The 27,951-nt window shown below is 49.7% G+C and overlaps 11 protein-coding genes across 11 annotated transcripts; 5 read left to right on the top strand and 6 right to left on the bottom strand.

Annotated features, from left to right (window-relative positions):
- Nucleotides 1–327: 327 nt before the first annotated feature.
- Nucleotides 328–2,550, bottom strand: N7462_000122 (tat pathway signal sequence domain-containing protein; the record flags this gene model as incomplete). The annotated part of the gene is made up of 3 exons (XM_057071848.1): nt 328–532; nt 645–2,295; nt 2,352–2,550. 3 exons carry the CDS (start codon nt 2,548–2,550, stop codon nt 328–330), a joined length of 2,055 nt encoding a protein of 684 aa, XP_056938378.1.
- Nucleotides 2,551–5,382: 2,832 nt separating this feature from the next.
- Nucleotides 5,383–8,300, top strand: N7462_000121 (ankyrin repeat domain-containing protein; the record flags this gene model as incomplete). The annotated part of the gene is made up of 3 exons (XM_057071847.1): nt 5,383–5,449; nt 5,501–6,272; nt 6,335–8,300. 3 exons carry the CDS (start codon nt 5,383–5,385, stop codon nt 8,298–8,300), a joined length of 2,805 nt encoding a protein of 934 aa, XP_056938377.1.
- Nucleotides 8,301–8,419: 119 nt separating this feature from the next.
- On the top strand, nt 8,420–8,810 carry N7462_000120 (uncharacterized protein; the record flags this gene model as incomplete). The annotated part of the gene is made up of 2 exons (XM_057071846.1): nt 8,420–8,602; nt 8,631–8,810. 2 exons carry the CDS (start codon nt 8,420–8,422, stop codon nt 8,808–8,810), a joined length of 363 nt encoding a protein of 120 aa, XP_056938376.1.
- Nucleotides 8,811–11,417: 2,607 nt separating this feature from the next.
- N7462_000119 (uncharacterized protein) lies at nt 11,418–12,020 on the top strand (the record flags this gene model as incomplete). The annotated part of the gene is made up of 1 exon (XM_057071845.1): nt 11,418–12,020. One exon carries the CDS (start codon nt 11,418–11,420, stop codon nt 12,018–12,020), a length of 603 nt encoding a protein of 200 aa, XP_056938375.1.
- Nucleotides 12,021–12,163: 143 nt separating this feature from the next.
- On the bottom strand, nt 12,164–14,260 carry N7462_000118 (uncharacterized protein; the record flags this gene model as incomplete). Its single annotated transcript, XM_057071844.1, has 5 exons — nt 12,164–12,170; nt 12,236–13,279; nt 13,357–13,608; nt 13,670–13,790; nt 13,888–14,260. The coding sequence occupies 5 exons, from the start codon at nt 14,258–14,260 to the stop codon at nt 12,164–12,166; spliced, it is 1,797 nt and encodes a 598-aa protein (XP_056938374.1).
- A 1,129-nt stretch (nt 14,261–15,389) lies between these two features.
- Nucleotides 15,390–16,054, top strand: N7462_000117 (copper transporter family protein; the record flags this gene model as incomplete). The annotated part of the gene is made up of 2 exons (XM_057071843.1): nt 15,390–15,862; nt 15,937–16,054. The coding sequence occupies 2 exons, from the start codon at nt 15,390–15,392 to the stop codon at nt 16,052–16,054; spliced, it is 591 nt and encodes a 196-aa protein (XP_056938373.1).
- Nucleotides 16,055–16,565: 511 nt separating this feature from the next.
- On the top strand, nt 16,566–17,727 carry N7462_000116 (NmrA-like family protein; the record flags this gene model as incomplete). The annotated part of the gene is made up of 4 exons (XM_057071842.1): nt 16,566–16,777; nt 16,859–17,092; nt 17,148–17,222; nt 17,316–17,727. 4 exons carry the CDS (start codon nt 16,566–16,568, stop codon nt 17,725–17,727), a joined length of 933 nt encoding a protein of 310 aa, XP_056938372.1.
- A 296-nt stretch (nt 17,728–18,023) lies between these two features.
- On the bottom strand, nt 18,024–19,880 carry N7462_000115 (alpha-glucosidase; the record flags this gene model as incomplete). Its single annotated transcript, XM_057071841.1, has 2 exons — nt 18,024–19,762; nt 19,865–19,880. The coding sequence occupies 2 exons, from the start codon at nt 19,878–19,880 to the stop codon at nt 18,024–18,026; spliced, it is 1,755 nt and encodes a 584-aa protein (XP_056938371.1).
- An 800-nt stretch (nt 19,881–20,680) lies between these two features.
- N7462_000114 (uncharacterized protein) lies at nt 20,681–22,419 on the bottom strand (the record flags this gene model as incomplete). The annotated part of the gene is made up of 2 exons (XM_057071840.1): nt 20,681–22,111; nt 22,180–22,419. 2 exons carry the CDS (start codon nt 22,417–22,419, stop codon nt 20,681–20,683), a joined length of 1,671 nt encoding a protein of 556 aa, XP_056938370.1.
- Nucleotides 22,420–23,052: 633 nt separating this feature from the next.
- On the bottom strand, nt 23,053–25,446 carry N7462_000113 (uncharacterized protein; the record flags this gene model as incomplete). The annotated part of the gene is made up of 6 exons (XM_057071839.1): nt 23,053–23,772; nt 23,857–24,363; nt 24,427–24,989; nt 25,046–25,143; nt 25,198–25,326; nt 25,382–25,446. 6 exons carry the CDS (start codon nt 25,444–25,446, stop codon nt 23,053–23,055), a joined length of 2,082 nt encoding a protein of 693 aa, XP_056938369.1.
- A 481-nt stretch (nt 25,447–25,927) lies between these two features.
- N7462_000112 (uncharacterized protein) lies at nt 25,928–27,179 on the bottom strand (the record flags this gene model as incomplete). The annotated part of the gene is made up of 3 exons (XM_057071838.1): nt 25,928–26,350; nt 26,530–26,881; nt 27,079–27,179. The coding sequence occupies 3 exons, from the start codon at nt 27,177–27,179 to the stop codon at nt 25,928–25,930; spliced, it is 876 nt and encodes a 291-aa protein (XP_056938368.1).
- Between the last annotated feature and the right edge of the window lie 772 nt (nt 27,180–27,951).

Below are 27,951 nucleotides of genomic sequence, written 5' to 3'. Positions count from 1 at the left end.
ATGAATCAGATTCGTAAGCTTTTTTGTTAATTCAACAATACGCCGATCATTCTTCCCCGCCATCTGGACAGTAAAGTAAGCTTTAGGCAGCTGGATTATTTTTGGCAGGAATCGTGCTACTAATTTAAATTTATTTCTGATAGTTTGAGGACTTCGGCGTACGGCGACATACGTTTCATGATGACATATCGCAAACAAGATGCATTTAATTGAGTGACATTCGCGAACCACTATTATGGTATTTCAAACGCAATTTTTCGTATGGTTTCCACAAGTAGTCGGAGTACCGCCACGAAGCTTCGCGGTTGTACAATACGTCTCTTGAGCTCACTCAAGATATTCATTGGGCATGTACAGTGGCATTGAATCTTCCCAGATAGTATCCGTGACCAGCTGCTTATTCGTCCCGTCGTAGTTCATCACCATAATCTGGCCGTAAGGCTGGAACGTGTTGTCGAAGAGCGCGCTCTCGTCCTTGAAGCCGTACATGCCGGTGCTCCACATGATGCGCCCGTCCTGCGACCAGACCGCACTAAAGAAAAATAGAGTTAGCACAACCATGGCTGTTTCTTTTCATTCCTTTTTTGTCTCCAGCAGGATTCTGGGTTTGAATCATAAAATAAACAATTCGGAGGTCCACTTACTGCGCGTCGTTGGCGAGACTGTCCGTCACCCGGGTCAGCTCGGACCCATCGGGGCGGATGGTATAAATGTCGAAGCGATCCGCATACCAGCGTGTACCATAGGATGTAGTCCAGTTATTATTACGGGTGAATACAATGCGCTCGCCGTTAGGTGCCCAGCCCGGCGTGTTATCCCAGCCCAAGGTGAGCTGGGTGGTCACGCCAGTAGTAAAATTGAGGATATGCAGACCCTCGGGGGCACCAGTATCCAGGCTCCATTTACGGTATACAATCGCCGATCCGTCAGGGGACCAAGACGGGAATCCAGTGTTCTGGAGGCCGTCGGTCAGGTTGGTGTGGTAAGTCCCGTTAGCAAAGGCGCGGTAGATGGTGGCAGGTGTGCCAGAACGGGTCTCGAACCAGGCACCAAAGCCCACAACGAGTTCAGTCCCATCTGGATTCCAGGACGGTTGGAAAGCACCGGCTCCGCCCTCAGCAAGCAATTCGGCTTCGGTAGCGTTGTCAACCGAGTAGATATCGTACGAGTCGAGTGCAAGGGTCAGGTCTGTGTATAAAGGCGACGAAGTCACCATGGATCCGTTGGCGCTGCCCAGGACCTTCTGTGTCGAACCAATTCGGTTCACAACAGTGTTATGCACCGGAAAAACATCCATGTAACGATACTCCCAGTCGTCATCGTAACTCCAGAGCTTCAGCTCGCCCGCTTGCTGGGCCCAATTGGGGATCTCGTACACGATCTTGGAGCCGTCCGGTGACCACCAGGGATCACGCAGATTGGTGTGGTTGAAAGCCTTATGTGTTGAATCAGGTGCGGTATACTTGATACCTTCGAAGGGCCCAGCCTTCACGAGATAGCCGATGTTACTCGACTTGCCAATGTAGTGTTGGCCAACTTTGGGGTAACTGCCAGAGGTGTGGGCAATCAGGTTCTTGCCTGTCGCGAAATCCACACTGTAGATCTGTGCCGTGACAGCCTGCTGTTGGGAGGACACACCATGGCACCCGTAGGTATTTTCGGTCGTCATGTTGTTGTAGATGATGCGCTTTCCATCCGGCGACCATTGAGGAGTACCCAAAGCGAAGCCGGATTGGCGACTCAGGGTGCGGAAATCGCTGCCATCCGCGCGAATCACATATAGACCCAGAGATTGTGTATGTTCCCATCCCACACCCTCGCTATGTCCAGTCCAGTCGGTCTCGCGATCCGAGCTGAAAACTAGCCACTGGCCGTCGGGGGACCAGGCGGGCCGGAAATGGCCCGTCGGCCAGATGTTGTTGGCGCGTGTAGTTGCGGTGTCGGTGAGGTTATGAGCAAGGCCGGTCTTGAGGTCTTTAACCCAGATATTCGTTGTATAATTGCCCTGTGTCGAAACGTATGCCAGCTTCTTTCCATCCGGTGACAGAACACCGATGTCCTCGACGGAATCGGTGGCAACCAGGGTCTCCAGCCCTGTGCCATCCGGATGAATGCGGTAGAGGTCCGACTGACCAGGTCCTCGTCGTTCACTCGTGAATACAATCCATTGTCCATCGGGCGACCATGAGGCGTGATAGTCGAACGCATTGCTCTGATTTCCCATCAACTTCTGTGCGTTGCTTCCGTCTGCGTTGGCGATCCATAACTGTGAACCCGACGGTCCAATACGGTTCACTGGGTCTGTGTTAGCACTAAGGTCCTAGTTGAGAAGAATACACAATGTTGCTCACTGTAGAAAATGCCCTTCTTTCCCTCAACTGGGCCCCGACGCGACAAGGCCGGTGCATCCTCTGCAGGGGCTACCGCAGGAGCGCGCTTCGAGTAGGGGCACCCCGCTACAGGGTTCTTAGCGCGACCTGCATAAGGACAGCCGACAGCGGCAGAGCCAACTACCAGAGTAGCAATGCCAATAGCTGCAGAAATGCGCATTGTGCTCGCGGGTTGGAGTCACCAGGGACCAAGCTTGTCTGTCAAGAGGACTTCACGATGGGCGTCGCTGCTGTTACAAATCCTCGGCAAGCGGTGGAGGATCAGCCGATATCTTTACGCTCGGGGAAAGGGGATTTTCAAGCGTATTTCAGGGCGAATAACGTATGCAGGGGGATCCGATCTGGAAATCTTCATCTCGGTTGCTGCTTCTCAGTCTCCACCAATACTGTTGTGCCGTGGCAGGCGTGAAACAGCGAACAGGAAAGATCTGCAGCATAAGCAAAAGGCGTTCGCTAATACCTGAACCTGCTCCATCGTCTGCATATTCTGACCGAGCGGAGCCCATCAGATAAACCTAATTCGAATTCCACCGTTGTCGAGTGGGTTGCGCCAAGAAATGCAATCAATCACCAGCAAGGCCAAGGATGAGCCACCGGAGTAATCCTCTTCCTGCAAGACGCTGAGGAAGTCTTTCCAAGCGAGAACAGTAGAAACCGGCACGTCGCATGAAGAAAGTCCACACGTCTCGGTCTTGATTACCTTCTTTTCGCAATTGAGATTGACGATCTCTTTTTATCTCCGGCTTGGCAGGCCCTCGGCGCCCGATGAAGCCTCCGGGCGGAACCTGCCGCGTCTTGGCAGAGCCCGGTTCAACTTGGCTGCCCCTCGATTGCAACGAGAGACTGGGCTTTTGGCAAATGGATTTCTGTTGGGTTTGATTCGATGCGAGAAGGAACATGTGGTCTCGATATGCACCGATCCCGCTGTTCCTGCAGAGTTGTCATGCTGATCCAATCCCCCCATCGCCGGACTTGGGCAGGTAAATATACACCCAAAACACCAAAGGGAGAATTATTTTATGCCACCGGTTCTTAACACATCCTAAGCGTGAAGACGACATTTGTTATGGCCTCGATTAAAGAAAATCTATTTGTCGGTTAATACTGCCCATTGAAATGGAAGTGAATTTTTGCAGATATAAGATATCTATCTATCAGGATTGCATCTGACACCCTAAGCGAGAAGGTGACATTTGCTATGACGCCACTCAATCATCTTCCCTACTTCGCTTAATTATGCCGATAGAGCGGAGATGACTATCTTCAGATATATGCTTATTTATCGGAGTCCGTTAATTAAGATAATGTCTGGAAGACGCAATAGAGAACACTTCGATGACGTGAGCATATTGAACTGGGTCTCATCATTCCTTACAACCTATTATACAAGTAGCAAATGAGAGCTTCCAGCAAATTCTACAACTGTTCAGCTCACGTGTGTTTAAATCGGCGTCACAAAGTTCAGGGTTAGGAAAAGCGGATTTTTCCAAATCTTCTCACCTCCCGCAGCGACGAACTTACTGTTCAGCCTGCCGATAATACTATCGGGAATCTTTACCAAAGATAGGATGTCCCTTGTCATTAAGTTAGTGTCAAACTCGAGGGCTGCCTGGGATTCTTGGTGATTTTACCACCTCATCGGTACCCAAAAAAAATGCGAGCAATCTAATAGCAGGGTTGCTGGTGGGTCCAGCATCACCCTGCATTGGACCTTTCGGCCAGTCCGTCGGAGGATCCATAGTGGAAAGCCACCTCCTTCTTTGATCACATTGTTCAATTGTTGATCCTACTGACCATCCGCCGAAACCGAAACTGAGTTCGATTTTCTAATACCTCAAATTAAGAGGTGAGCTCTTCGAAAGAGAGGGCTTTGCGGAAAGCCTACATTATATTTACAAACCCAACCTCTACAGAGGGGTGACTATGTTTATTCTGTAGGGTAATTGGCTCGAGGGGGAGTTAGTCAAAATTCAAACAGATGATACTGTTCACGTACGTATTGGACTCCTTCGAGGGAATGTTCAGTTGCGCGATTTATGGAACGCTATTGAAAGCCCAGAGACTAGTCTCTTTGGATCCTCACGATGCGAAATCTTGCGTTATACAAAATTACCATAACTGTGATGGCAACTGGACAGCTATCTCGATTTTAAGGTTGAAGCTATTTCGGTTATACGGTCGAAGCCATCTCGGTTATACGCTCGCAGCCGTCTCGGGTTTTAGATTGAAATATGTTGACTCAATGAAGATATTTTCCAAATACGGTAGCCCGAGAACCGTGGCATTTTAGGAAGCGGCACAAATCTTACGGCCAAGCAATATTCCTTTAGGCCAAAAAGGTCCATCGAGATTTCTGTCTAGCAGAGAGTTGAACCCATTTGGTTCACCGCACCATACTTTTGGCTGAACTGTAATGATATGGCTGTCATATATTATGATCAATCATGTGGATCGAGGCGGCCCAGGAAAACGTGCCAACCGGGGTGAACATTGTGATCTAGGGGTAAAGAACCAGCAAACGCCATCAGATGATGATTTCTACACTTTTCTTGCCTCAGAATCTTTCCCGTCTGAGTGGGTGAAGTATCGGCATACCGTTAGTGAATACTCTTTCTGGAGCTAGGTCCCTGGGGCAGCCGATCGCGATCAGTACATTGGGATGACAGTGGACGAATTTAATACAGCAATCCGACTTTATCCTCAGCAAACAAATAGCGTCTTTCATCTTGAACAGAACTGGAACAATTTTAATCTCCTAGGATTAGCTCACAAGTTGGATATCATCCCCCAGCTCAACAGATACATCACTAACTTTACCATTCTCCACAGTTCTGACCTCCAGGTCTTTTGCCACAGCTTTATAAATGAGAAATTCCAGTCGAACATCCGGAGGGGAGAAGCCACAGCGGACCTTGCAATATCTCAAAAGCGAAAGCAGGATATTGGCGGAGCCCTGAAAGCGGGGGAGATAATTGATGTTCTGAGGAAGTGAATGGAGAAGGTCCAAGAGGAGATGAAGCAAAAGAAGTCTCTGAAATCTGGCAAAATTGTAGTTGAACGTTAGCCAATTGGCAATTGCCAGTTGGAAGAGCATCTAAGTCGTTCTCAAGATTTCCAAACATTCCCAATAATACACGACTGGCTCATGGCACCGGATGTTTCGGTGAATCACGAGGCCGCATGTGCCAAGCGTCATGCAGAGACAGGATCATGGTTTGTCAATAATGACCACTTCACTATTTGGATGGAAGCTCCTTGCTCATTCTTGTGGGTCAATGGCTTCGCAGGTTGTGGCAAGTCTGTTCTTTGTTCAACCGCTATTGACCATACAGCCCATCAAAATCAATCCAAAGACCGCGTTGGAATCGCGTATTTCTATTTTGACTTTAATGACGCAGCGAAACAGAATGAGTCCGGCATGCTACGTGCGCTTTTGTTACAAGTGGCTAGTCAGCTTGAAGATAACGCAAAGGATATCCGAAATATGTACGATTTGCATAAAATGGGCACTCCCTCCGTTACGACGCTTCTAAAGTATCTGAAGCGCTCTCTCCGACGGTTTCATTACTGCTATATCTTCTTGGATGCTCTGGATGAATGTCCACGATACCAGGAAAGAGCGGGGACACTGGCGGTCATCAGAGATATGAGAGATTGGCATATTTCCGGCGTCCATCTTTTGGTAACGAGTCGCGACGAATTCGATATACGTGAATCTCTTCACCCCAAGATAAATGAAATAATCACCATGAAAAATAAAGATATTGAGAACGACATATCATGCTTCGTTCGAAGTCAACTAAGAAATAATCAGAGCTTCAGGAGATGGGAAGCGTATCATGACGAAATACAAGATAGATTGACGGAGCGCGCACAGGGGGTGTAAGGCGTTTCAGTCATACAGGGCAGTTGAACGCTTGCTAATGACAACAATATAGCTTTAGGGTTTTTGAACTTCAGCTTAAAGATCTCCAAAAAGCCCGAACTGCAAGGCATTTGAAACACTGTCTAGTGTCTTTGCCTCGTGATCTTGATCAGACATACGAGAGAATATTATGCAGCGTCGACGATATGTATATCGATGATGTGCGGCAAATCATGACTCTACTTTGCTCTTCGAAGCGCCCATTGACACTTTCAGAAACAACTCACGCACATGCGGTTGGCCTTGGTCAGTGGAAGCCCACTGATGCCGGGAACCGAGTCTTGAATATGGATGATCTTTGCGAAATATGTGTGGGATTAATCGAAATCAAATTGAATGAGGATGACCCCGCGATGCATGACCCAACTGTTTACATTTGTCATTCCTCAGTACAGGAATATCTCCAGTCAGATCGTATCTGCCAACAGAAAGCCGCAAGGTTTGCGTTGTGCTCGGAATCTGCACATATGGAGCTCGCACGAATCTGTCTCACTTGCCTGGTCTATGACATGGGCCCTATGGCAGAGTCACAAGATATGACCCAAATGAATTCAAAGCATTTTCCGTTGGATCGATTTGCTGCAGAATACTGGTTCTATCATTACACGAATTCTGGAAGCGAAAACGTACACAACGACGAGCTGGTGCAAAAGCTCTTCAATGACAGTGAGGCTTTCAGCAAATGGGTCAGAACCTACGATTTTGATCATCCCTGGAGAACTTCAACTCACAGCGAGGGTGAAACTGCATCACCCCTGTATTATGCGTCCTTGTTGGGCTTGGTCCAAGTCATTGAGAAGATTCTGAACGTCGGGTATGATGTCAAAGTCCAAGGTGGAGAGCTTGGAAATCCACTACAGGCTGCCTCTTTCAATGGCCATCACGAAGCTGTACAACTATTGATAGAACGAGGTGCCGATGTAAACGCTTCAGGAGGAAGATTTGGGACTGCGCTGCAAGCTGCAGCAGTGAAAGGCCATGATCAAATTGTACGACTTTTGTTGGATCGAGAAGCAGAAACAAACGCACTCAATGGGAGATACGGCAATGCCTTACAAGCTGCATCATGGGCTGGCCACGGTCAGGTGGTACAATTACTGATAGATCGAGGCGCTCAAGTGAATGCTCAAGGTGGAAGGTTCGGAAATTCACTACGAGCAGCATCTCGGGAAGGCCACATGCAGGTGGTACACATACTTTTGAATGAACAAGCGGACGTGAATGCTCAAGGTGACGGATATGGCACTGCACTCTACGTCGCTCTCCAGGAAGGTCATATGAAAGTGGCACGACTGCTTCTCGATCGAGGAGCGTGTGTCGACGTTCAATGCGGCGAATATGGCAACGCCCTACGTGCGGCATCCTGGCAGGGTAAAGCGGATGCGGTACTGTTGCTGCTCGATGGAGGTGCCGATGTTAATCTTGAAGGGGGATACTTCGGCAACGCACTTCAAGCTGCTTCGTGGAGAGGTCATGATAAGATTGTACAAATCTTGTTAGACAGAGGCGCTAACGTCAACGCACAATGCGGAAATTTTGGAAATGCATTGAGAGCTGCGTTATCAGGAGGACACAAATCTGTGGTGGATTTACTCAAAGCTAGAGGCGCTATAATGTCCGATCAGGCTGGAGAAGACACCAGTGAGTTGGCAAACATGTCGGGTGAAAGCCCAATAGGTGTAGCACAACATGAGGACCTCATCAGCGCACTGATAGCAGCATCCTTGGAAGGTCATGAAAAGGTAGTTCAAATGTTGCTGAGCCGTGGAGTTGATGTTAACGCGCAAAGCGGAGAATTGGGGACTGCTCTCCAGGCTTCATCTGTTCAAGGCCATGTCAGGGTGGTGTATTTATTGCTCAATTGTGGTGCTGAGGTGAATACTCAATGTGGAAAATTTGGAAGCGCATTGCAGGCTGCCTTATCAGAGGGACATGAAGAGGTGGTGCAGATACTACTGGATCGAGGAGCCTATCTTATTGACTAAAATCAGGGAATGTTCGATAGATTGTTCTACTCACAGAGGAGCAAGAACAGAACGACCGTGAACATAGTGTAAGAACAATATTTTAATTAGTTTCTCTGTGTCTCTCTACAAACTCAATCATGTCAATGGAAACGACCAATACCGCCTCTCTCTCAGGGTACCATTCCTTTCTGAAGTCGATCAACGCCAGCAATTTTAAAATCCCTCTCCATAACCTGAGAGAGTTGTTTCTCCATATTCAGCGCTTCTCTGCTATGGCCATCATCTTTGCCTACCATCCGGATAGCCAAACCGAGCTTAGAGTCTTGCTGATCAAACGAAACGGCAAAGATAGCTCATGGGGCAGCCCATGAGAGCCGGCAGGAGGTGGTCCAGACGATAAGGGCCGGTCCATACTGGATTCTGCGGCACGTGAAAGCAGAGAGACACAAATCTGGCCGTCAAGATTCGCCGGGATGGCTCACATGTGTGATTTCTACCACACGAACAGAAAGACTGGCAATCTGGTAGCCATGAGATCGGTCGGATTCATCATCAATCACGACGAAGACCCTCTGCTTTTAAGCGTCAGGGGCTCACCCGCTGCAGGTAACCCTCAGGCTGTGCTGAGGTCTAGCCAAGATCTACTCAATGAGCCTGAGCCGGAGCGCCCTTATAAAAATAGCGGTAGCGGAGATAGAAAAGCCCTACCCGCCAGACACAATCCTGTCTATATAGACGCATATTGCTTCTTCAGCTGTACATAGGTCGATCGGGCAATCGCGGCTTGTAGTACAGCCACGGCATGCTCCAGCTCCTTAAGGCGTCGATTCTGGATCATGGTTTTATTGTATACCCAAAATCAAGGTTAAGCGTACTTGTCACGGGGTGAGCTTATTCGTACTCTGGAATCATCAATGTATTGAAGATTAATTTATCACTAGAAGATCATCCAGTTCGAATTCCATTGATAATAGGACTGTACTGCTCCTTTGTGTTTTTAGTGATTTTTTCTATTTATTCCCAAGCACTCTAAGAAAGTCGGAGGAGGGGAAAATGGAAGTAAAATTAGAAAAGACAACAAAATTGGGGGTGTTGCTATACGGACCTCGCGGAACTCCTGGCTGGCAGTGGCCCATCTCTCGATCAGGGCTCGTCGGTGACGCAGCCCACCTGTGGGGGTTGATATGGGCTGGGATTCTTCCTGTAGAAATCAAGATCAATCGTCAATACCAACCTCATCATCGAACAAGGGTGCAGACTTATAGACTACCATACTCGTACGAACAGCAACCACCCCTTGGCCTCATTCGCAAGCTCTTCCGAGTCCAAATCGGTCGGATGCAGGCGGATCTCGGGAATGCCCGTTGGCCATGACGCCTGTTATGGCAGTTCGGACATTCCTTTTTTATATTACTATCTTTGATTTGTAGCTCTTGTGGGATTCGATTGCAAGACTGTAAACGGGAAAGCAGAGCGAGCGAAAACGAGTGAGGCGGGGGAAGAACCCCGCGAGTTCACTGAAAATATCCAAACGAAAGAAATATCGTGGAAAAGTAGAGAGATTTATTACAGTGACATAGGATTGTCCATATATTCAACCCATTTCTCTTATGTGTTTGTGTGTAATATGCTGCAACACTTCGCCATTGGTATTATCACTTGAAAACTCTGTTACACTGCCGAGGGACAATGTCGATATAATAGGATCGGTATCAGCTTGGAAAGCTGGAGTCTAATTAGAACGAGATACTTATTAATACTGTCTAAAACTATCAAGTGGGTGGAGGCGGGGAAATATTAAATATCCCCGATCTCGCTGTCTAGTGTGTTACAGCGCTAGATTCCGAGTACATTTAGGATACTATATAAAATACGTAACAAATTAAGTATCCCTATAATAATCAAATATAGAAAGAGATCTATAGGTCTCGTCTGTATTATCTGGCCTTCCTTCTCGACATTTAATACAAAGCTTGGCCTAGCCAAGCTTCCCGGACATTCGCCGGAGAGACCGACCGGTATCCCTAACCGAACCCTCCGGTCCTAGTTTTTTAAGCGAACTAACCCCATTCAAAGGGGTCTCTTGCCAGAGCCGCACGCCTCGATCCCTTTCCAAGCCCAATCCAGTTAGCTTACTCCGAGCCACGCCCGACCCTAACATTTTTTTCACCAATCAATCCTAAATCCATTCCTGACTAGAGGCCGATTCGGATACAGCGGGCGCAGCGTCAGACTAACCGAGCCAATCAGGATCTGATTACCACTAAGTATAGGGAGCCCATGGGGTTTAGACCGTGGGTAAAATCGATAGTTAAGACCCTTTCAGACTAGCTTTCGGATGTTGTTGCATCCCATAGACTGGACCATTACCACAGTCACTCGTGTGGCGTCGATTTAATTTTGGCCCCTGGCGAAAGGGTCACGGGGAAATAGATAGAATTACTCGTTTGACCGACGATGACCTTCCTACTTTTCCATGAGATTTGGTCGGGAAGAAACCGAAAACTCTCGATCTACGATCTAAGGTATACTAAAGAGTACATCCTGTGTGCTTGGCAGTGGGGCTCTCTTCAAGATGAGACTGGGTGCTTCACACTGGACTATTTCTGTGCTCGTTTCCTCAGTCGCCTACGCAAAGGCTGATTCAACGGTTTACAATGCTTCACTTCCTTTCCGCCCGGCAAATGTAACCGGACTTTATGGTCTTTATGACTGGGTTGGGTCGTATGTCATGATCCACAACTCCTCGTGCGCTCTTCCACATGCTGAACAAGCCACAGTTATTATAACGCCACAGCGAAAGTTGAACTCACCCCCCAGTACGGGTACAACATCAGCACACCCGTCTGCGAAAACTTGCGTGGCACGACCTGGTCATTGGAGTATGACGCTTTACTTGCGGTCGCTGAGCGAGGACCGTTCAATGAGGGTAATAACTCAGTGAATACATACTTGACTCTCTGGCACGCGGGCACGAATTTGTCCTCGGAGACCTGGACCGAAGTACATGATATCTGGGACTCGCCAACGTTGGAATGGTTTTTAGAGTCGTCGCCGTATGTCATTCGGTTTCCGATGCCCCTTCGTTTCTAATGCTGACTCTATAGATGGACCTACCAATCTGACAATGTTACCATGAATGATCTACATGAGGATGCTCCCTACCAAGATGTCTTCAACTGGACCTTGGCGCCGACCAAGCAAGCACCATACAGCTTGACTGGAATTCTTCCCAACACCACTCTGGCGGATACGGACATGGTTGTCAGCATGGATTCGTGTAATTCTTCAATCGAAACCAAGGACTGGCTCGCTTGGATCATCGTAATGCCGTGGGACGAAACAGCCGGATGGAACTGGACCCAGCCCACCGTTGGCTTGCAGTTCGATAGCCGCACTGCAAATTTCACACTCGACGGATATTTTCTGGCCCAGCCATTCATTAAAGAAAACTCCACCTATCAGTACCTTGACGAAGGTAATATCCGCCTGGCATCGGCGAAGGGGCCCGATGTCACCATGGGAAAGATTAGCATCAAATTCGAAGGTGTCATTGATTCCTATCATTCCGATGTCCTGGTTAATAACAGTGCAACTCCCACTTGGTTGAAGTCAGTCGGGTTCGGCAATAACTCGATGAATATTGGGAACGGAAGTACATTGAGCGCTGGGCCCCGTCAGAGCTGGGTCGTTGCGGTCTTTGTGGTGCTTTTCGCATCCATGTTAATGTATATTTAATTACTCCTGTATACGATGATTCATATTTATGCCGTGGATTTCTTATTCATGTTTACAATCGGGCCTAAAATGCAGAGCGCACGCCAAAGACTAAATGGTATAAATGGTATATATAACAATGTTGAGTATTTTGAACCCATGAATCAATATCTAGAATAGCAGAGGAAGTCAGTGACTAGGAAATAAAAGGAGTAGGCGGAAAAATCTATACTTACGAGAAATTCTCGCTATGCAGCCACAATTCTCGGGCACCGCCCTGTGACTTGGAAATTATTTTACTTTGGGCGATGGACGCTGCTTCGCGGACATCATGGGTCATCGAAGAAGGGCCGCAGACAACAACTCCGACTGACACTCCGGCTTCATTCGTTGTCTCTTGAACGGCAGCGGGGAGATCTGCCCTACCAGTGAAGCACTGGATGTTAAACAGCCCCGTCACCGACGTACTGCATTCTTTCGAGCGAATGCTCTCTGCTTTGCCCTCGATATTAATTCTTTCGGCATCAGATTCTTGCTCGCCCCTTTCAGCGCAAGTTTCATGGATGTGAACTGATAGTCCTGAGATGGGCTTTTCTTGACTTTGTCTTACCGCCATCGCCTCCAGTGCTTGGACGTACCATGCACGCATGCCCGGGTCGCGGGTGGAAACGATGACCCTCAATTTTTGCATCTGGCTGCTGCCAGTGTGACGGATGTAATCTTCGATGAAGGACAAGGTCAGACCCGCACCAGCGCCACCCCCGATGATGAGACCTTTGTCAAACTGCCCCATACGTCCATCGGGGGTACCACCATATGGGCCATCCATCAAGACCGGGACTTGGACATCGGGGTTCTTTTTCGCCAAGTTCATGAGACGGCCTGTGAGGCCGCCTCGCGGCTTGACGTAGAAGACCAGCTGGCTGTTGTGTCCATTCTGTGGAACCGAGCAGATCGTAAACGGATGCGCGGTGAGCGAGTGCATGCCACCGGTCAAGAATCGAAGGAAGATGTGTTGGCCTGGTGCCCACTTCATCTGCGTGTCGATGGTAATCCGAAGGGTTTGGTCCGACTCGGGCACTAAACGGGCCTTGTGCCGGACACCATGTTCAAAGTATGTCTTGCATTGCGAATAGAGCCAGCAGAGGGTGTAGATGACTGCGGTGGCGATGAAGTAATCCCAGGATGACATGCGGAAGTCGCAGTGGAAGAAAAAGAAGATGACAAAGACCATCGCCATGAAGAAGTGAGTGGCTTTGAAAAACTCATAATACCGGTTTCTAGAAAAGTCACGAAGACAATGTCAACAAATGGATACACTGTATAAACATAGAATGCCCAAGGGAGGATGTCATACCGAATCCATGGTACGGACATGAAAGTGAGCCATGCCTGGGCGATAAGCGCGACTACTCCAGTGACCCAAACACCACCAGAGCTCCATTGCTCGACAATATCGCCCTTCCAGATATGGAAGACGATGAAGGGGAAGGTATGGATCAAAGCCAAGACGAACATGGCCCAGGCTACCCAGTTGTGCCAGACATTAAGCTTCTCATGGGAGATTCCCGTCACTGCCGTGATCGGGTTTGCTTTAGCACCGAGGATACTGTAGTCATGTAAGAATGCCTGTCAGTGCGGTGGGAGAGCAAAGAATGTATGGTACCTACATCAGGAATGGCAGACACGCCAGCGCCATGAACCCTGTGCGGGTGGCAATGGGAGGTGAGTTCCCGTAGCTGATTTCCTTGGTATTAGGCCAATAATATGGATGGGGACCAAGGGTCATAGCTGGTGCAAAAGTGTATCTGTCAGCGAACATCTCGCCTTTTTCATCTCCGAGCTTCCGTTCTGAAAGCTTGGGTCTTGATCGACCGATTTCACGTACCCAAAAAGAAGACCAGTCCAGCAGCCCCCAGCAAGAAGATACCGAGCGACTGCGTGTTCCAACCCGCGATTCGCCATTCTTTGTAAGATAGAAAGCGGAATCCAGCCACAATCCGCGACGAGATGGGACTTTTCTTGACTGTTCGAGGGAAAAGCCCGCCCAGAACATGGGGAATAGCGAAGAGGATAATGGCTACCATAAAGAAGGCCACCGTGGGCAGTGCATAGCGGTGGTCTGCCTCATACCAGTACACCCAATACCGACTCTTAAAGGCACACTGCTCGGGGGTCATCGTACACTCCCCCGGGTCGCGATTCGAGTGCAGCATGACCGGCTGGTCCAGCCACGGAAGCATACTCATCATGCCCTCCATGGTTGCGGGTTTCAAGTGCTGTCAACCTCGCTGCGATTGCTCACAGAAGAATATCTGAGTCGGAGAAGCGTTGACCACCGAGATGGGTAGCATTATTAATACCAAGGCGCTTCGGCTGTCCCTTTCTCGCCGACCATCTGTCACGCCTGGACTTGACGGATCCGCCGGGTCCACTTTTTTGTTTTAACGCTGGGCCAACGCATGAGTCAAAACTGCATCAAATCTGCTCAATCTGCTCATACGAGCGCGACCGGGGTTCCTGCAGAAACGCTCGAGCCCAAGAAGGCGCACTGGACTATGCGAAATGGAAATTGGGGGACGGAAAGAATAGCGCGGCGTCATATCGCGGGTTCGAGGTTTCCTGGCGGGTTCGGCTGTTGCGCTTGCGCTTTTCTTGGTCCATTTCTTGAATTTGGTGGTTTTCGATGCCGGAAAACATTGAACCCATTGAAGTTATTGAAAGTATTGAAACCATTGCAACATGGACAATGATATCATGTGATTCGCAGCATCTCTACATCCCGACTCGCAACTGTCGTCGCCCACGTTCAACAGTCTACGAACTTGACGCACCGTCCACGACCCAATCTACAGCCGCCAAGAGATCTCAACATTAGATATGAGCACATTTGCGGGTGTTTCGCCTGGTTGCAACCATTTCGGGTTAATTCAGGTGGAGTGTTCCGTGTGGGTTTGCTGGCGAACGCCAATCAGCAGCCGGAGCGGGCTGGTTTGATCCCACGCGACGCGGAAAAGGTGGAAAAAGATGGAAACCCCCCACGAGCCCAACACGCGGTCGGGGCCGCTTTTTATGCGCTCATTGAAGGATCCACAGCGCGTCCAGCAAAAACGGCGAATGGGTCGATGTTGGTGATGCCAGGCTATGCCTCCCCTTTGGAGGAGGAGCTGTGGGGTTCGTCGGGGCTCGGGAATAAAATCACCAAATCGCCCATGCTGTCGACTTTTCGCGTCGTGATCGACTTGATATAACTATCACTCGGACATCAACCCAGCCACGCGCGCTCCTCAGATCATTTCTTTTTGCTTCGGGTCTTGTGCAGCCACCAAACTGCCACCGTTGTTGCTTCTTCCGATCTATCCGAGTCTCTCACAGGAACTGACGCCCAAAATGATGGACATGTCGGATATGACGACGTCCACGGCCTCGGCGACCATGTCCATGGCCTCATCAACGTCTACCAGCTCGTCAATGGATATGAGCTCGTCCTCGATGTCAATGTCGATGGCCGACATGTCAATGACCTTTTTCACCTCTTTCAAGACGTCTCTCTTCGCAGCGGACTGGACACCGTCATCCAAAGGTCAATACGCCGGCACCTGTATCTTTCTCATCGTCTTGGCTGTCATCCTGCGCGTTCTTTTGGCGCTGCGGCCCATCCTTGAAGGCCGCTTATGGACCGACAGTGTGCGGCATGGTATGCTTGACGACCATCTACCGGACGAAAGCCATCAGACCAAGTATATGTCCGGATTCCAACTGAGTATGCAAGAGTTGGGGAGCCGCTGGTCCAGATGGCGTGTCAACCCGGCTGCGGGTCGTGCGACCTTTGAACTCGTCGTTGCAGGCATCGCATATTTGCTGTAAGTTTTCATCCGTCTCTCAAGTTGCGAGTGTTTTTCTCGCCGACGAGTTCTCATGCTCACGATCTGTACAGCATGCTCGCGGTGATGACCATGAATGTTGGATATTTCATGTCTGTGCTCGGGGGGATTTGGCTCGGAACGTTCATCATGGGCGGCGTTGCGTCGGAGAGCTCGATGTTGCATTGTTAAAAAGCATTTGTTTTCCCACCCTCGCTGAATAGCGGCTGCATAATAAGATAGCGACGATACCAATGGTTAAATCATACGAGACAAACATCATATCCATGCTCCCCTTCCAAACTGAATCAAACAGGTGCAAAGTCGTATTGTCCAATCTGGGGTCTTTATTTAGGGTGTGCAAACACGCCACGAGCCCATTATCTGTGCGTGCCGTCGCTGTGAGTTGGGGGCCGGCGTGTCAATTGGTCGAGTCTCGCCTGTTGCGCTCCTTTCAAACAATCTAAACACTCCAAACAGCCCTCATCGGAGATAACAAGTGACAGCCTTATGAACATACTGCAAACATTGCTGCCTCTCTATTTGCCCGTGTAATAGTGTGTGATTGTTCATACGAGAGTATAAAACCAAAGACAAGACCCCCAGCTCTCTCGACTCAATACAATCCATTCAACCTGCAAAATACCAACCCTACTTCAGTCACCAGAATAACGCAATATTTATATATCTATAGACCTCAACCATGACATTCAATCGCATCGCTGTATATGCCCATCGGGGCTGGGCCAGCTCGGCCATTGCGGGCGCCCTCGCTCAGTCAGGCGCACCCGTCAAGATTCTTTATCGTCCTGGCTCAAATACCAATGGTCTTCCTGGTACTTTTACAGCGGTGGAAGTCAACTTGGAAGATCAACAGACTCTCATAGCTGCGCTGATTGATATCGATATCGTTATGTACGTCCGTTTGAGGGATTAATAGCACTTGGGTAGGTTTCTAAAGACTAGGCAACTAATATATATCTTATCTCGCTTCAGCTCTCTCGTCGGTCGAGAGGACATCGAAAAACAACATGCCCTAATCAAGGCCATTCCTCACACCAATGTCAAGCTATTTGTTCCCTCCGATCTTGCATTCCGCTGCGACGAGATGAGCTCTTTAGTACACGTCAATCGTGTGAAAGATGAAGTGGAACGCGCAGCTCGAGAAGCCGGCATTCCGACCACGGTGATCTTGCCAGGCTGTTTTGCCGAATCGGGCTTGAATACTGGGTAGGTTTTTGATTTATCATAGCACGAGACTATCAACTAAATCTGGCTATTCTAGTCTGCTCGGGGTGGATGTTGCTGGCAATAGGATCATCTTCAGTGGAAACAGCGAGAATCAGAAATCGACGTTTTGGTGAGTTGTTTGACCCCGGAATCGGCATGGAATAGCAATTTCCTTTCATCAAGGTGCTCCTTTTTGTCTTCCATACTTACTGGGCTGGCTCAGCACACGAGAATATGTTGCCGCTGGATACGCATCGATTTTTGCGACAACTCCCATAGCAGCGCTCCAGGACAAGCCGGCGATCGGACTCGCCGAAGTCCAGGCCACAGGTGCCGAGGTCGCTAGTGCCCTCGAAAAGAAACACGGCTCCCCTCCTCAAATCTATCGACATAGCTTAGAGGAAGTCGAGGGCCAGGTGAAACGGTCCTTTGAGGAAGGTCTCCCGCTTGGCCTAGCTTGGTACTGTCGCCGGGCTTGGGGAATTGGTCAGTTGGCCACTGGCCTAGGAGAAGTATATGAAATTCCAGGATATCAGAAAAAGACTTTAAATGATCTTATTGTGAAGGGCTTACTCGCGCCTTACCGTGACTTTGGGCCTGAAGTGCGTGCGATAGTGAATAAAACCTTCTATTGAGGGGCTTCCGTTATTTGTACATATTTTACAGCATAGGAATAGTAGATTCATATTGAGCAGACCATAAAACCGAAATATTGAGTAATGCCATACTCAAGATCTCCTTCGTACGCACATGTCTTAAACAAATTCCCTAGTCAATCTTAATCCGCCGTGCTCATTCATTCTGATATGCACTCATGACAAAGGATATACCAAGACCAATCTCTAGCATCAATGCTTGCCTTATACTCGCTATCCATTGAGCCAAACTCTGGAAATAATTGGCCCCTCTACCTTGAGATCCCAACGCAACCCTAATTGTCTAATAGATACACACGGCCTTCATACGGCTGTAGTACATCTAGCGGCTCATCGTCGCAGCTTTTCAAAAGAGCCTGGAGCGGCGCATTCCCAAGCTGCCTCTCCAAATGAACGGACTGGTTCTCTGCCGTGAAATTGAGCGCAACCACAAGTTTCTGAGCCTCCGAGGTTTTTACAAAGACAAATACCTCGTCATTCGAGAGATCTGTGTCGCTGAATACACCCTGCGCAAAAACGCTCGGATTCGCACTGCGCACTCGCAACAGGTCCCGCCAGAAAGACAGCACTGATTTCGGGTCCAGGTTCTGCCGTTCCACATTTACGACAGGATAGTTGTCGTGCACTCGCATCCAGGGCTTCGCTGTGCTACTGGTGAACCCTGCATTGTGCGTGCCATCCCACTGCATCGGGAGCCGGCTGTGGTCGCGGGCTAGATGTTGCAGAGACCGTACAGCTGCCGCCAGCGCAGTCGGGTCATTTCCGGACCGTTCCTTCACAAACGTGTAATAGTTGATGCTGTCGACGTCCTTGTATTCGCTGATGTCCCAGTCAATGGGGGCATTGACCATGCCGATTTCTTGGCCCTCATAGAGGTACAGAGTTCCAGATAGACTGGCGACGAGCATGGCGAGCATCTTGGCACTGCGGGCCCATAGTTCCGGGCTTGCCTCGCTGCCCCAGCGTGAGATACTCCGCGCCTGATCGTGATTCTCGAGAAAGGCCGTGCTCCACCCGTCTGTTGTCCCATCCATGAGCAGCTGCGTGCGCTGGACCCGTGCGCGGAGGTCGGAGACGGCCCAGCTGCGCGGAACGGTATCGAATCGCAAGTTGGATCCAAAGCCGAGGTCGACGATGTCAAACTGGAAGACCATGCTCAGCAGCTGCTCTTGCGCAGACACGTACTTGAGCACGTCAGTGATGTCAGGGGTCCCTGGGAGTTCGCCGACGGTGACCGCATTGTACTTCTGCAGGATCTGGCCCATCTCGCGGAGGAACTCATGGATGCGCGGGCCGTTGCAAAACAGCGAGGCTGCAGGCTGCCACTCACTGCTTGGGTCGACCACGACTGCATCGCGAAAGGACTGGTGCTTGCTATACATGTTGACGGTATCAACACGGAACCCATCAATGCCTTTGCGCAGCCAGAACTCCATGGCGGACTCATATAGCGCTGCGCGGGTGTCCGGGTTCTCCCAGTTCACATCGGGCTGTTGCACGGCAAACAGATGCAAATAATACTCCTGAGTCGCTTCGTCCCATTCCCACGCACTGCCACCAAATATGCTGCGCCAGTTGTTCGGCGGGCATCGAGTCCCATCTGCATCGTACCGTGCCGGACGCCAGATGTACCAATCGCGTTTGGGGCTGTTCTTGGACTCCCGCGACTCTTGGAACCAGGGATGCTGATGGGATGTGTGGTTGATGACCAAGTCGAGCAAGATCTTCATTCCTCGCTCATGACAGCCTGCAATCAGGGTCTCGACATCAGCGACAGTCCCGTAGGGCGCATATACTTCTTCATAGTTGGCCACGTCATATCCCATATCGTATTGGGGACTGTCGTACATGGGGCATATCCAAATAGCATCGACTCCCAGGGACTGGATGTAGTCCAGCTGGCTAATGATTCCGGGGATATCGCCGATACCATCCCCATTGGAGTCTTTGAAGCTGGCGGGGTAGATCTGGTAGATGGTGGCGTTCTTCCACCAGGGGGCGGCGGCGCCATTCTCTATAGCTCGGGTCTCAAGCTAAACAGGACAGTCCTCGTATAGAAACAGAACAAATAACGAATCCCCTATTAGCATTTTCTCTTCCTTTTTATCTTGCACACCCTCTCCACCACCCATATGTCAATTGGCTTTTCGTCGGTCCGACACTTGTTTACCCCGCCGGCCCCCACCCGATCTGTGCTACATCAACTTGCAAGAGTTGATTGGCATAAGACTGGGTCGCGATACGACTGAATTCTCCGATCTGGCGACATTGACTTAACGACAACACGGTTTACCACTCGCTGGGGAGTTCCCATTGGCCAGGGACTTAGGCCAGCCTAATGGAAAATCGGACAAGAGTTTATTGAGAAGACTAGTCGTCTCGAGGTGGATTATATGTGGAGAAGAAGCCTTTTTTAATATGATCAGGGTTCACATCAGGAGTAGGGCGATAATTTAATATTTATAGACATCTAGAATCATTACAGATCCACGTGTCTGTTCAATACGTATTTCCAGCTACATAACCTCCAACAGAACTAGCATATTCTACTTTACGGTTTCTTCTTAGGGAAAGAATTTATATTGCATACTGCATTCCAAATCTGAAAGAATGGAGGATGTAGGTGCGTATTGTTGGAGAAGGGAAAGGGAAAGCGGAGGTGGTACACGAGGATACCCCAGTGGGCAGAACCCGAGGTTAAAAGAAAGTGCAAAGCATGATAAGAAACAGAAATGAACCAAAAAACTCGGTCAGGCTTCAAAACCAGCGCCAAAGGAAAGCGTCTTATAGGATAGATCGTAAGTCATGACTGTCAATTGATGGAAGACAGCAGTAGATGAGAAGAGATATGTATGGGGAGAGGGGAGGATGAATCACAAGCCAGAAGCGGATAGGAAAAACACGTGAGGGAATCAGTCATAATGGTAGCTCGTTAGTCATATAAAGGTGCTCGCCGCGCTGGCGAGGGCATGTCATATATATCCTCGTTTAGCGTGGTAGGAATGTATCGTTTCGGAACAGGGCCCCTTACGGGGCTTGTCCACCGTGCACCTCGTGGGTGGAGACCTGCACTGCTAAAGGAACGAGGTCGTTCAGAGCTGTTTTCACTTTCTGGGCGGCTGCCAGCTGGACTTCCCCCGCTGAAGCTGCCCCTACGGATATCGTCGCCGGCATAGCGGTCCATATGAAGCCAATGCCGGTGCGCTGAACGAGGCGGCGGAACAGATGTGTACTGCGGAGGGTCGGGGGCTGGTGCAGGAACTGGGCCATCGAAGATGAACTCACGGAATTGAACGTCATCATGTCGAGACCGAGAGCGACCCTCCCCTTCACGTCGGGAATTGGTTGCCTTGGACGATCGAGGCTCGTGGCTGTTACTAACGTGAGCTCTTCTGGGAGCTGCTGGGGACAGATCTCGTGCTGGTTTGCGAGTGTATGCGTCGTGAGAATGACGACGCGCACGAGAGTTGGGTGGTGGTGACAGGTTGTGGGCGCGTGTCCGATATTTCGATTTCGATTCATGGTGACCATCCCGAGGCGAGTGGTCGGATGCCTCCAAGTCTGGCATATCTTCCAAGTCTGGGTTCAGCGGGCGGCTGAACCCACCTGCCCGATCTCGACCTCTCGAGCGGGGTGGCAGATCGGGTCGCGGGGACTGTGTTCGCGGAGATGTCACTCCTGATCGGCCACCATCTGGTCGTGCGAAGTATGCCGACTCGGGTCTTCGTCTACTGGACATGTGATTTTCTGTGCTCGGGCGGCGGCGATGACTGCGATGTCGACTCGGCCGATCTGAATCATAGTTTTCATGGCGCCTTGATCCAGCATGACGCGAGGGATTCGAGAAATAGTCTTCCTCGTCAGGCAGCGGATCTTTTCCACTGAAGTGATAGTGGTAACTGCCGGCACTGGGTGGAGACGAGCGCTGTACATTCCTCTTGACGTAGTCATGTTCAAGCCGCCGACTCACTCCTTCATGCCACTGCAACATCTCCGGATCTGGCTCAGAGGGAAAGGCATCGCGGGGAATATCTTTGGGGAAAATATCGCCCTTTGCATCAACGATATCCCACTGACTGACGGCATTCTGGAGGTAGCGCCAGTGCTCGTCCGGGTCCATCAACAACTGAATGGTCTGCCATCGTACAAACCCATTCGGACACAGCGAGGGGATCGAAGGAGGCTCGTAGGGGTTCTTCGACGGCTGTAGACTGTGAAAACATCCGAGCGATTGGTAGATGAACGAGAGCGACTGGCATTTCGTGTCTAGAAAAAGTGGGTCATAGTTCCCGCCGACTTTCTTGTAGAAGGCCGCGAGCCGGTCCGGGGTGAGATCTGTCGTCGGATTGGAGTCAAACGACGGCTAAGACACAGGGTTAGAGCTCCGATCATCACTCAGTGTTTGCCCTTGGGCTCACATCTCAGACTCACCATCAGCTGCGCCGCAATCCCGAGACAGAGCTGCTCCAAAAGCGGCGCTGGGCTCTTGTCCGGGTTGATGAGTGACCCCCAGTGGGATGCCGTGGAAGGCATGGCAGGGCTGGGGCTGGCACGATCGGCTTCAGAGCATGTAGATGTAGAATCGAGGTTTGGATCATCGCCAGGACCAGAATAAAGGCACAGCGCTCGAGGATCATCCCCAGGCAGCGAGGGGCGGTCAGGCACACACATGGACCCACTGCGGGGAGGGCGCGAACAATCCACGGTACCCGGATGGAGCAAGAGGGGAACAGTATAAAATGACTCAAGAAACTGACAGATGCCAGCTGCCAGAATCAGCAGAGGGCACTGGTTGGATCAGTTCTCCCTTTACAGCAGCGTGGATCAGGTTGAAGCAGTGACGACGGAGATGATGTTCAGGTGAGACCCACAGGTGGCCAAAGACGCCAGTTGGCGCGGTCATCGCCAGCCCAAAGGGGCCTGACGGCTCACCTGCTGTCATCATACGAGGGACCGGCAGGGCCTACACTTAACTGTCCGCTTCTGGACACTATGGTCGATCTGCAATACGACCGTGGCAGGAAAGGCTGACGACTCTGCTGACTATGACTATTCGTGGACGAGGGGACCTCTCCGAGCACCGGATGGCCACTCGCTTGAGGTTGAGTCACTTCTCAACTGCGCTTAAAATATTTGCTGTGGCACAGTCGGGTCTGATAGGATCTTATGCCATTATATAGGGCCCGCCCTTAATATCATGCTCCTCGCTATCGACATGCATCATGCACTCTGATCGATGCCTGCAACCTGCCTCGAGCCAGTAGTTTCCTTTGATTTGTTGCTCAGGTTCCATTTTCAACCGACTCATGCCGTCCACAGCGAGAAGCTCGGCCAAGAATACACCGCGTCAGCCACATTGATCGGTATCCCCGAAGGATCCAGCGGCCCAAAGTCCAGGTCGGGCTGCGCAAGAAATTCTTCCATGCTTTCATCCAAGAAGATCATCTCGTTATTTATATTGCTGGGCAGGCTAGTTTCCGGAAGACCGGTACCGGTTGGGAGACCCAGGTCGCTGAGGCCCCTCTCGGGCTGATCGGGAAGCAAACCTAGATTCGGCGTGGGATGAGGCTGTTCGGAGGTGCGACTGGGCACCGCTGGCAATGATTGATGGGTAGCCAAGCCTTGTTTCTGGTGTATACATTGTCGCACACATTCAAGATTGTCGTAGAACTCGGCTGCCGCCAAGTTTCCGTGGTCGCTCATAGCGTGGAGGATTTCGAGGGACGTCTCAAACAGCTCGTAGTCGCTATAGTTATCGGGATGGATTTGGCTAGAGATTACCATGACCAGGGCCGTAGAGAACAGATAGTGGGCATAGAAGTACCCAAAGATCGGTAAGGATCCATTGATCCATTCGTCCACAGTCAGTGAGTGGTTGTGCCTTGCAGCATGAATGCATGCATCACTGAGCGTCTTAAGTGTCTGCGCATGGCTCTGCGAGGTATGATCCTCACCGGCTGCCGAGGAATCGCGCGATTGAATGAGGCTATACAAAAGAATCGGTCGCGTCGCCAAAATGATACACTGCAGCGAAAAAGCCCCCCACCTTCGTCAGTCGTGTCCCACGTGGCTAATGTTTGCTTGTTCACTATGAACTCGAGGGCTTACCTGGTTAAATTGAAGATGCAGCGAAATCACATTCTTGGGAATCGGCCCGTCGCGATTCAGCCTAAGGTGCAGAGGTAATGCCTGCGCCCATTGCTTGAGCGACATCAGCAGCTTCTGTTCTCTTTGTAGAAATGAATCAGGCTGTTTCTTACGGCTGTAAACCTTCTCAATCACTTGACCAGTGATCTGCGCTAATTGGATACTGGCAGTTAGGAACTTTGTATCGGAAAACTGCTCGTCATGTATGTCGCCGGGGACATCGGACGGCATCTCCACGTTAATATCGTCATCGGCGATCTGGATAGGCCAACCTGCTTTAGACCCATACATGCGATCGAAGACATAAATCGCCCACCATAAGCGGATCCGATGCTGACGATCGACGGGGTTGGGGCACTGGCATTCGGGGATATCGTAGTTCAACCCCAGGGTCAATCCCAGTCGCATGGCGCTTCCCACCAGTAGAAATGCGGAGTGTCGACGATTTAGGAAATACGAGTAAAGAGACTAGAGGTGTAAGCCTAGCCCTGGTTAAATGCCCCCGATTTTGGAGTGAAAATAGACACATACCAATAAAAGGATGGATTCGATGTGGGTCAGACTCGGGCGCTCGGGCAAGATGGGAATCAGCGTCATCGCGTTCACATAGTACGCCGCGCCAGGAACACCGCAATCAAGAGTCGAATTCGATCGAGCGGAGTAGACCTCCCCAAGAGCAAACAGAGAAAAGAACTTGCACGTCATAACTGGATCGTCGAAGCCCTCTGTACGATATGCCTCATCCAGCTCCTCAAGGGTAGACTTGCGGAGGACCAGGTGATAGACTCGACTGACCTGGTTGAAGACAATTTGGGTTAATAGTCGGGCCTGTGCATGAGTTGGCCATTCAATTGCGGGATTGCGAATTTTCATCAGAGTCGCCTCGGATGTATATTGGGTACGAGCCATATGCGAGGTTGTTTTGTCCTTAGTCAAAACCTGGCGCAGTCGTGTGGCAAAGGCCGTGCACGCTGCTTCAGCAACATAAATCGGTGGAGCAGATGGATCATATGGTTGGAACCATGCCCGTTCTCCAAGCATTGGATTTTGAACCTGCGTCGTTGCATCAGGGAGGTGCGCTGTGTGTGTTTGACCTAATTAGAAGTTGAGTAAGTCACGGATTACCTTGAGTTGCGGACAATAGACTAACCTTGGACATTTATAGTATCACTGGGGGTGACAGACACTGGAGAATGCGATATCTGTTCCCGCAAGCGCTCATTCTCCGCAGCCAATTGGTCAATATAGCTGATTCGGATTAGCAGCGGTCTCAAGCATGACCTGACCACTGGGCCCTCTTACCTTTCATGCACCTTGATTTGTCGATCCCGATTGACATAAGTGCACTCGGTAGCACACCCTGCAGTCCGGCATTTAGTACAAGGCTGTCCTCCGGAGCACTTGATCTTGTGGGTATGACATCGACGGCATCTGAGGATTTGGCATGAGTGAGAAGACTAAGTGTGGGCCCAGCTGGGGTGCTTACGCAATGGACTTCTTCTTCTGCCGTTTAATTACCACATCTGTCTTTGCTTTCGAGGAGGATCTCATGTTGCCGAAACGAGTTTAAAACACTTGAGATACCGGGATTGGGAGAAATTCTCGGAAAAGCTGGCGTTGCTACCGCGCGATGATGAAAACCGGCAGGCCAGCTCGGCGAAGTTTAATCTTGCCGAGTGGCAAACCGTCCGGATTCGGCTATATGAAATTCTGAACCGGAGCCAAAAAAATAATAATATCAGGTGTCTACCCCATACTTTATCATTTAAATTCTAGTTGGTGATGATTTCATTCAATTGAGCGACTAATATACTTCTCGCTTTGTCCCTTCATCCCAGACATCCCCCAGGCATTCCCAGAAACCCCGACGAAAGGAACGAAAACGATAGTATACCTCCTCCCTCATACCTGGAAAGCGCCACAAAAAATCACCGGTCAGTAGAGAAAAGAGAATACATCTCGCAGTTATATGCAGCACGCGACGACATCCTAAATAGAATGGTCAAATGATTCCTTCGACCTGATTCTTGGCTCAGGGAAGACCCCTCAGTCCAGACTTGTTGTTCGAGATCATCATTCGCCCCATTGGATTAGTGGCGGTATAGTATTTTAAGCGTAAAGCTGGACCAGAGCAACGATATTGCCCAGAGTAAGTCGCTAGTGGGAGGACAGCCCAGGCGTCGAACCAATAGTCTCCGAAGACACCAAAAAGTGAAAAATCTCCTCGTAGAACCGATATCCTTACTTGGAAGGTATGATACCAAGTAATCCCATTTGCGGTTAATGCCATTACAGGAGCCCCAAAGTACGGGTACGTGTTGAAATCAAGCATCAAAGCAGCGGCGTCATCTAGGAACAACTCAAGGTAGTTGGATCCGGTGTCATCAAGAACATTGGTAATGTTGATTTCAGGATCTCCAACATTCCACCCTTTGAGCTTAACTCTGAGATTGTACTGGAAAATATCAGTTGCCCAGATCATGAAAGGTGGGAGACTAAAGAGTTACATACTGAATGATGATGAAGAGGCCCAATGGGTCCTAGGCTTGTGACTTGAGACATTTGAGGCTCCGGAATTACCTTTTCTAAGTCAGCATACCAAGAGCTAGATGTTCATCTACCGAAGATACACACATCCTCTACCCATGGCAGCCCCGGCCCATACTTCTCTCGCCACTCTGGCATGTCGCTTGGAAGGCTATCTCTATTCCAGTCTTTGCGCTTCATCGGACCCTTCACCAGATTCCCAGCCCACCACACTGATATCATGTCCTTTGAAACCTCCAAGCCCCCATTGCGATATGCAGCTAGAACTGCATCGATGTTCACCTTGACCGACTCGTGTATTTCATCTTGGCCATACAGCCCGAGGTTGTTACGACCGCCCTTGAACTGATACTTCAGAGCCATGATTCTCCAAAGAACATCGGGAGAGAGGCTTGGATCCTCGTCGGGGTCGAATCTATCTTGATAGTCAACCAACGTTCTGTAGGATTGTTGATGCTGCGGGTGACTTACGGACGTCCCGGGGGTGTGATTCTTTCGAAAGTCTCGAGAAACTTGGTAACCAGTTCTATATTATCCCCTTTTTCGAGCTGAGATTGGAACTTTGCAGCGGTTCTATTCCTGTGCCTATTCCCCGAATTAGTTGAGAGACGTCAAGCTGAGCAATGACAGCCTTACTGCTCAAAATCGAGGATGAATAAGACTTGCTCCACTTGGCCTTTGCCGTATCTCTCCAACATTTGGTCGACTGTCATCCGCTGGCTGGAAGTTCCTGCCATTATGACTCAGTCAAGGATGATGTTTTTTTCTCAGTTGTTAAGATAGTTTAATTGAAGGGTTGAAGATTGAAGCGTCAAGGAGAAAGTGGCGAAACCAATCCAAAGGAAGAGAATTGTACAGAACTCAATCTTATATGAGCAAGGGGCGACAGAAAGACAGAGGGACTAGACAAAGAAAATCGATGGCAATACTAGCGAAAACGGGTTCTCAACATGGTTTCTTTGTAGTGATAACTATTTATTGCCCTAACTGGACCATAGGAAAGATTAATTACCCCTGTCTGAAAGACTTCTAAATATTATGATACCTTTGTTATCCACCCGCACAAACAGCCGAGGCAAACTAGAGCACCACATTACCTATCATTCACAAAAGTTGAATTATCAAAAACAGCGTGGAAATTACGACGAGGATGTCTAAAAACTAAAAGCTACTGATAAGTCAGCTCATGCTGGTGGGGCTGTTCTGTGTGATTTAGTAGTCAATGGGAGAACGAGGGGCCGGGAACATGTCTTTCGCCGGCAACGCCTGACCCAACCATTATTCAAATCAAAGGATACAACATACTATGAGAATATAAACAAAAATAAAAAAGATATATATATATATACATAACACAAAAGGTGGCAGTGTGAGGTTTTCTGATCGATCACTTGGAAGGTTGATCTGCTATTTCCATTACATGTGATGTGATCGAGGTCATATCCAGTACAAACCACCACGACCAATCAGAACCGACAAGATCAGCATTACCTTCCAAGGTAAGAATAA

Source organism: Penicillium macrosclerotiorum (genome assembly GCF_028827735.1).
Source record: "Penicillium macrosclerotiorum strain IBT 26536 chromosome Unknown utg000001l_segment0_segment0, whole genome shotgun sequence".
In the NCBI taxonomy this organism is placed as follows: Eukaryota; Fungi; Ascomycota; class Eurotiomycetes; order Eurotiales; family Aspergillaceae; genus Penicillium; species Penicillium macrosclerotiorum.
Note: the sequence above shows the minus strand (reverse complement) of the source record. Positions and strands in the feature narration are given on the sequence as shown.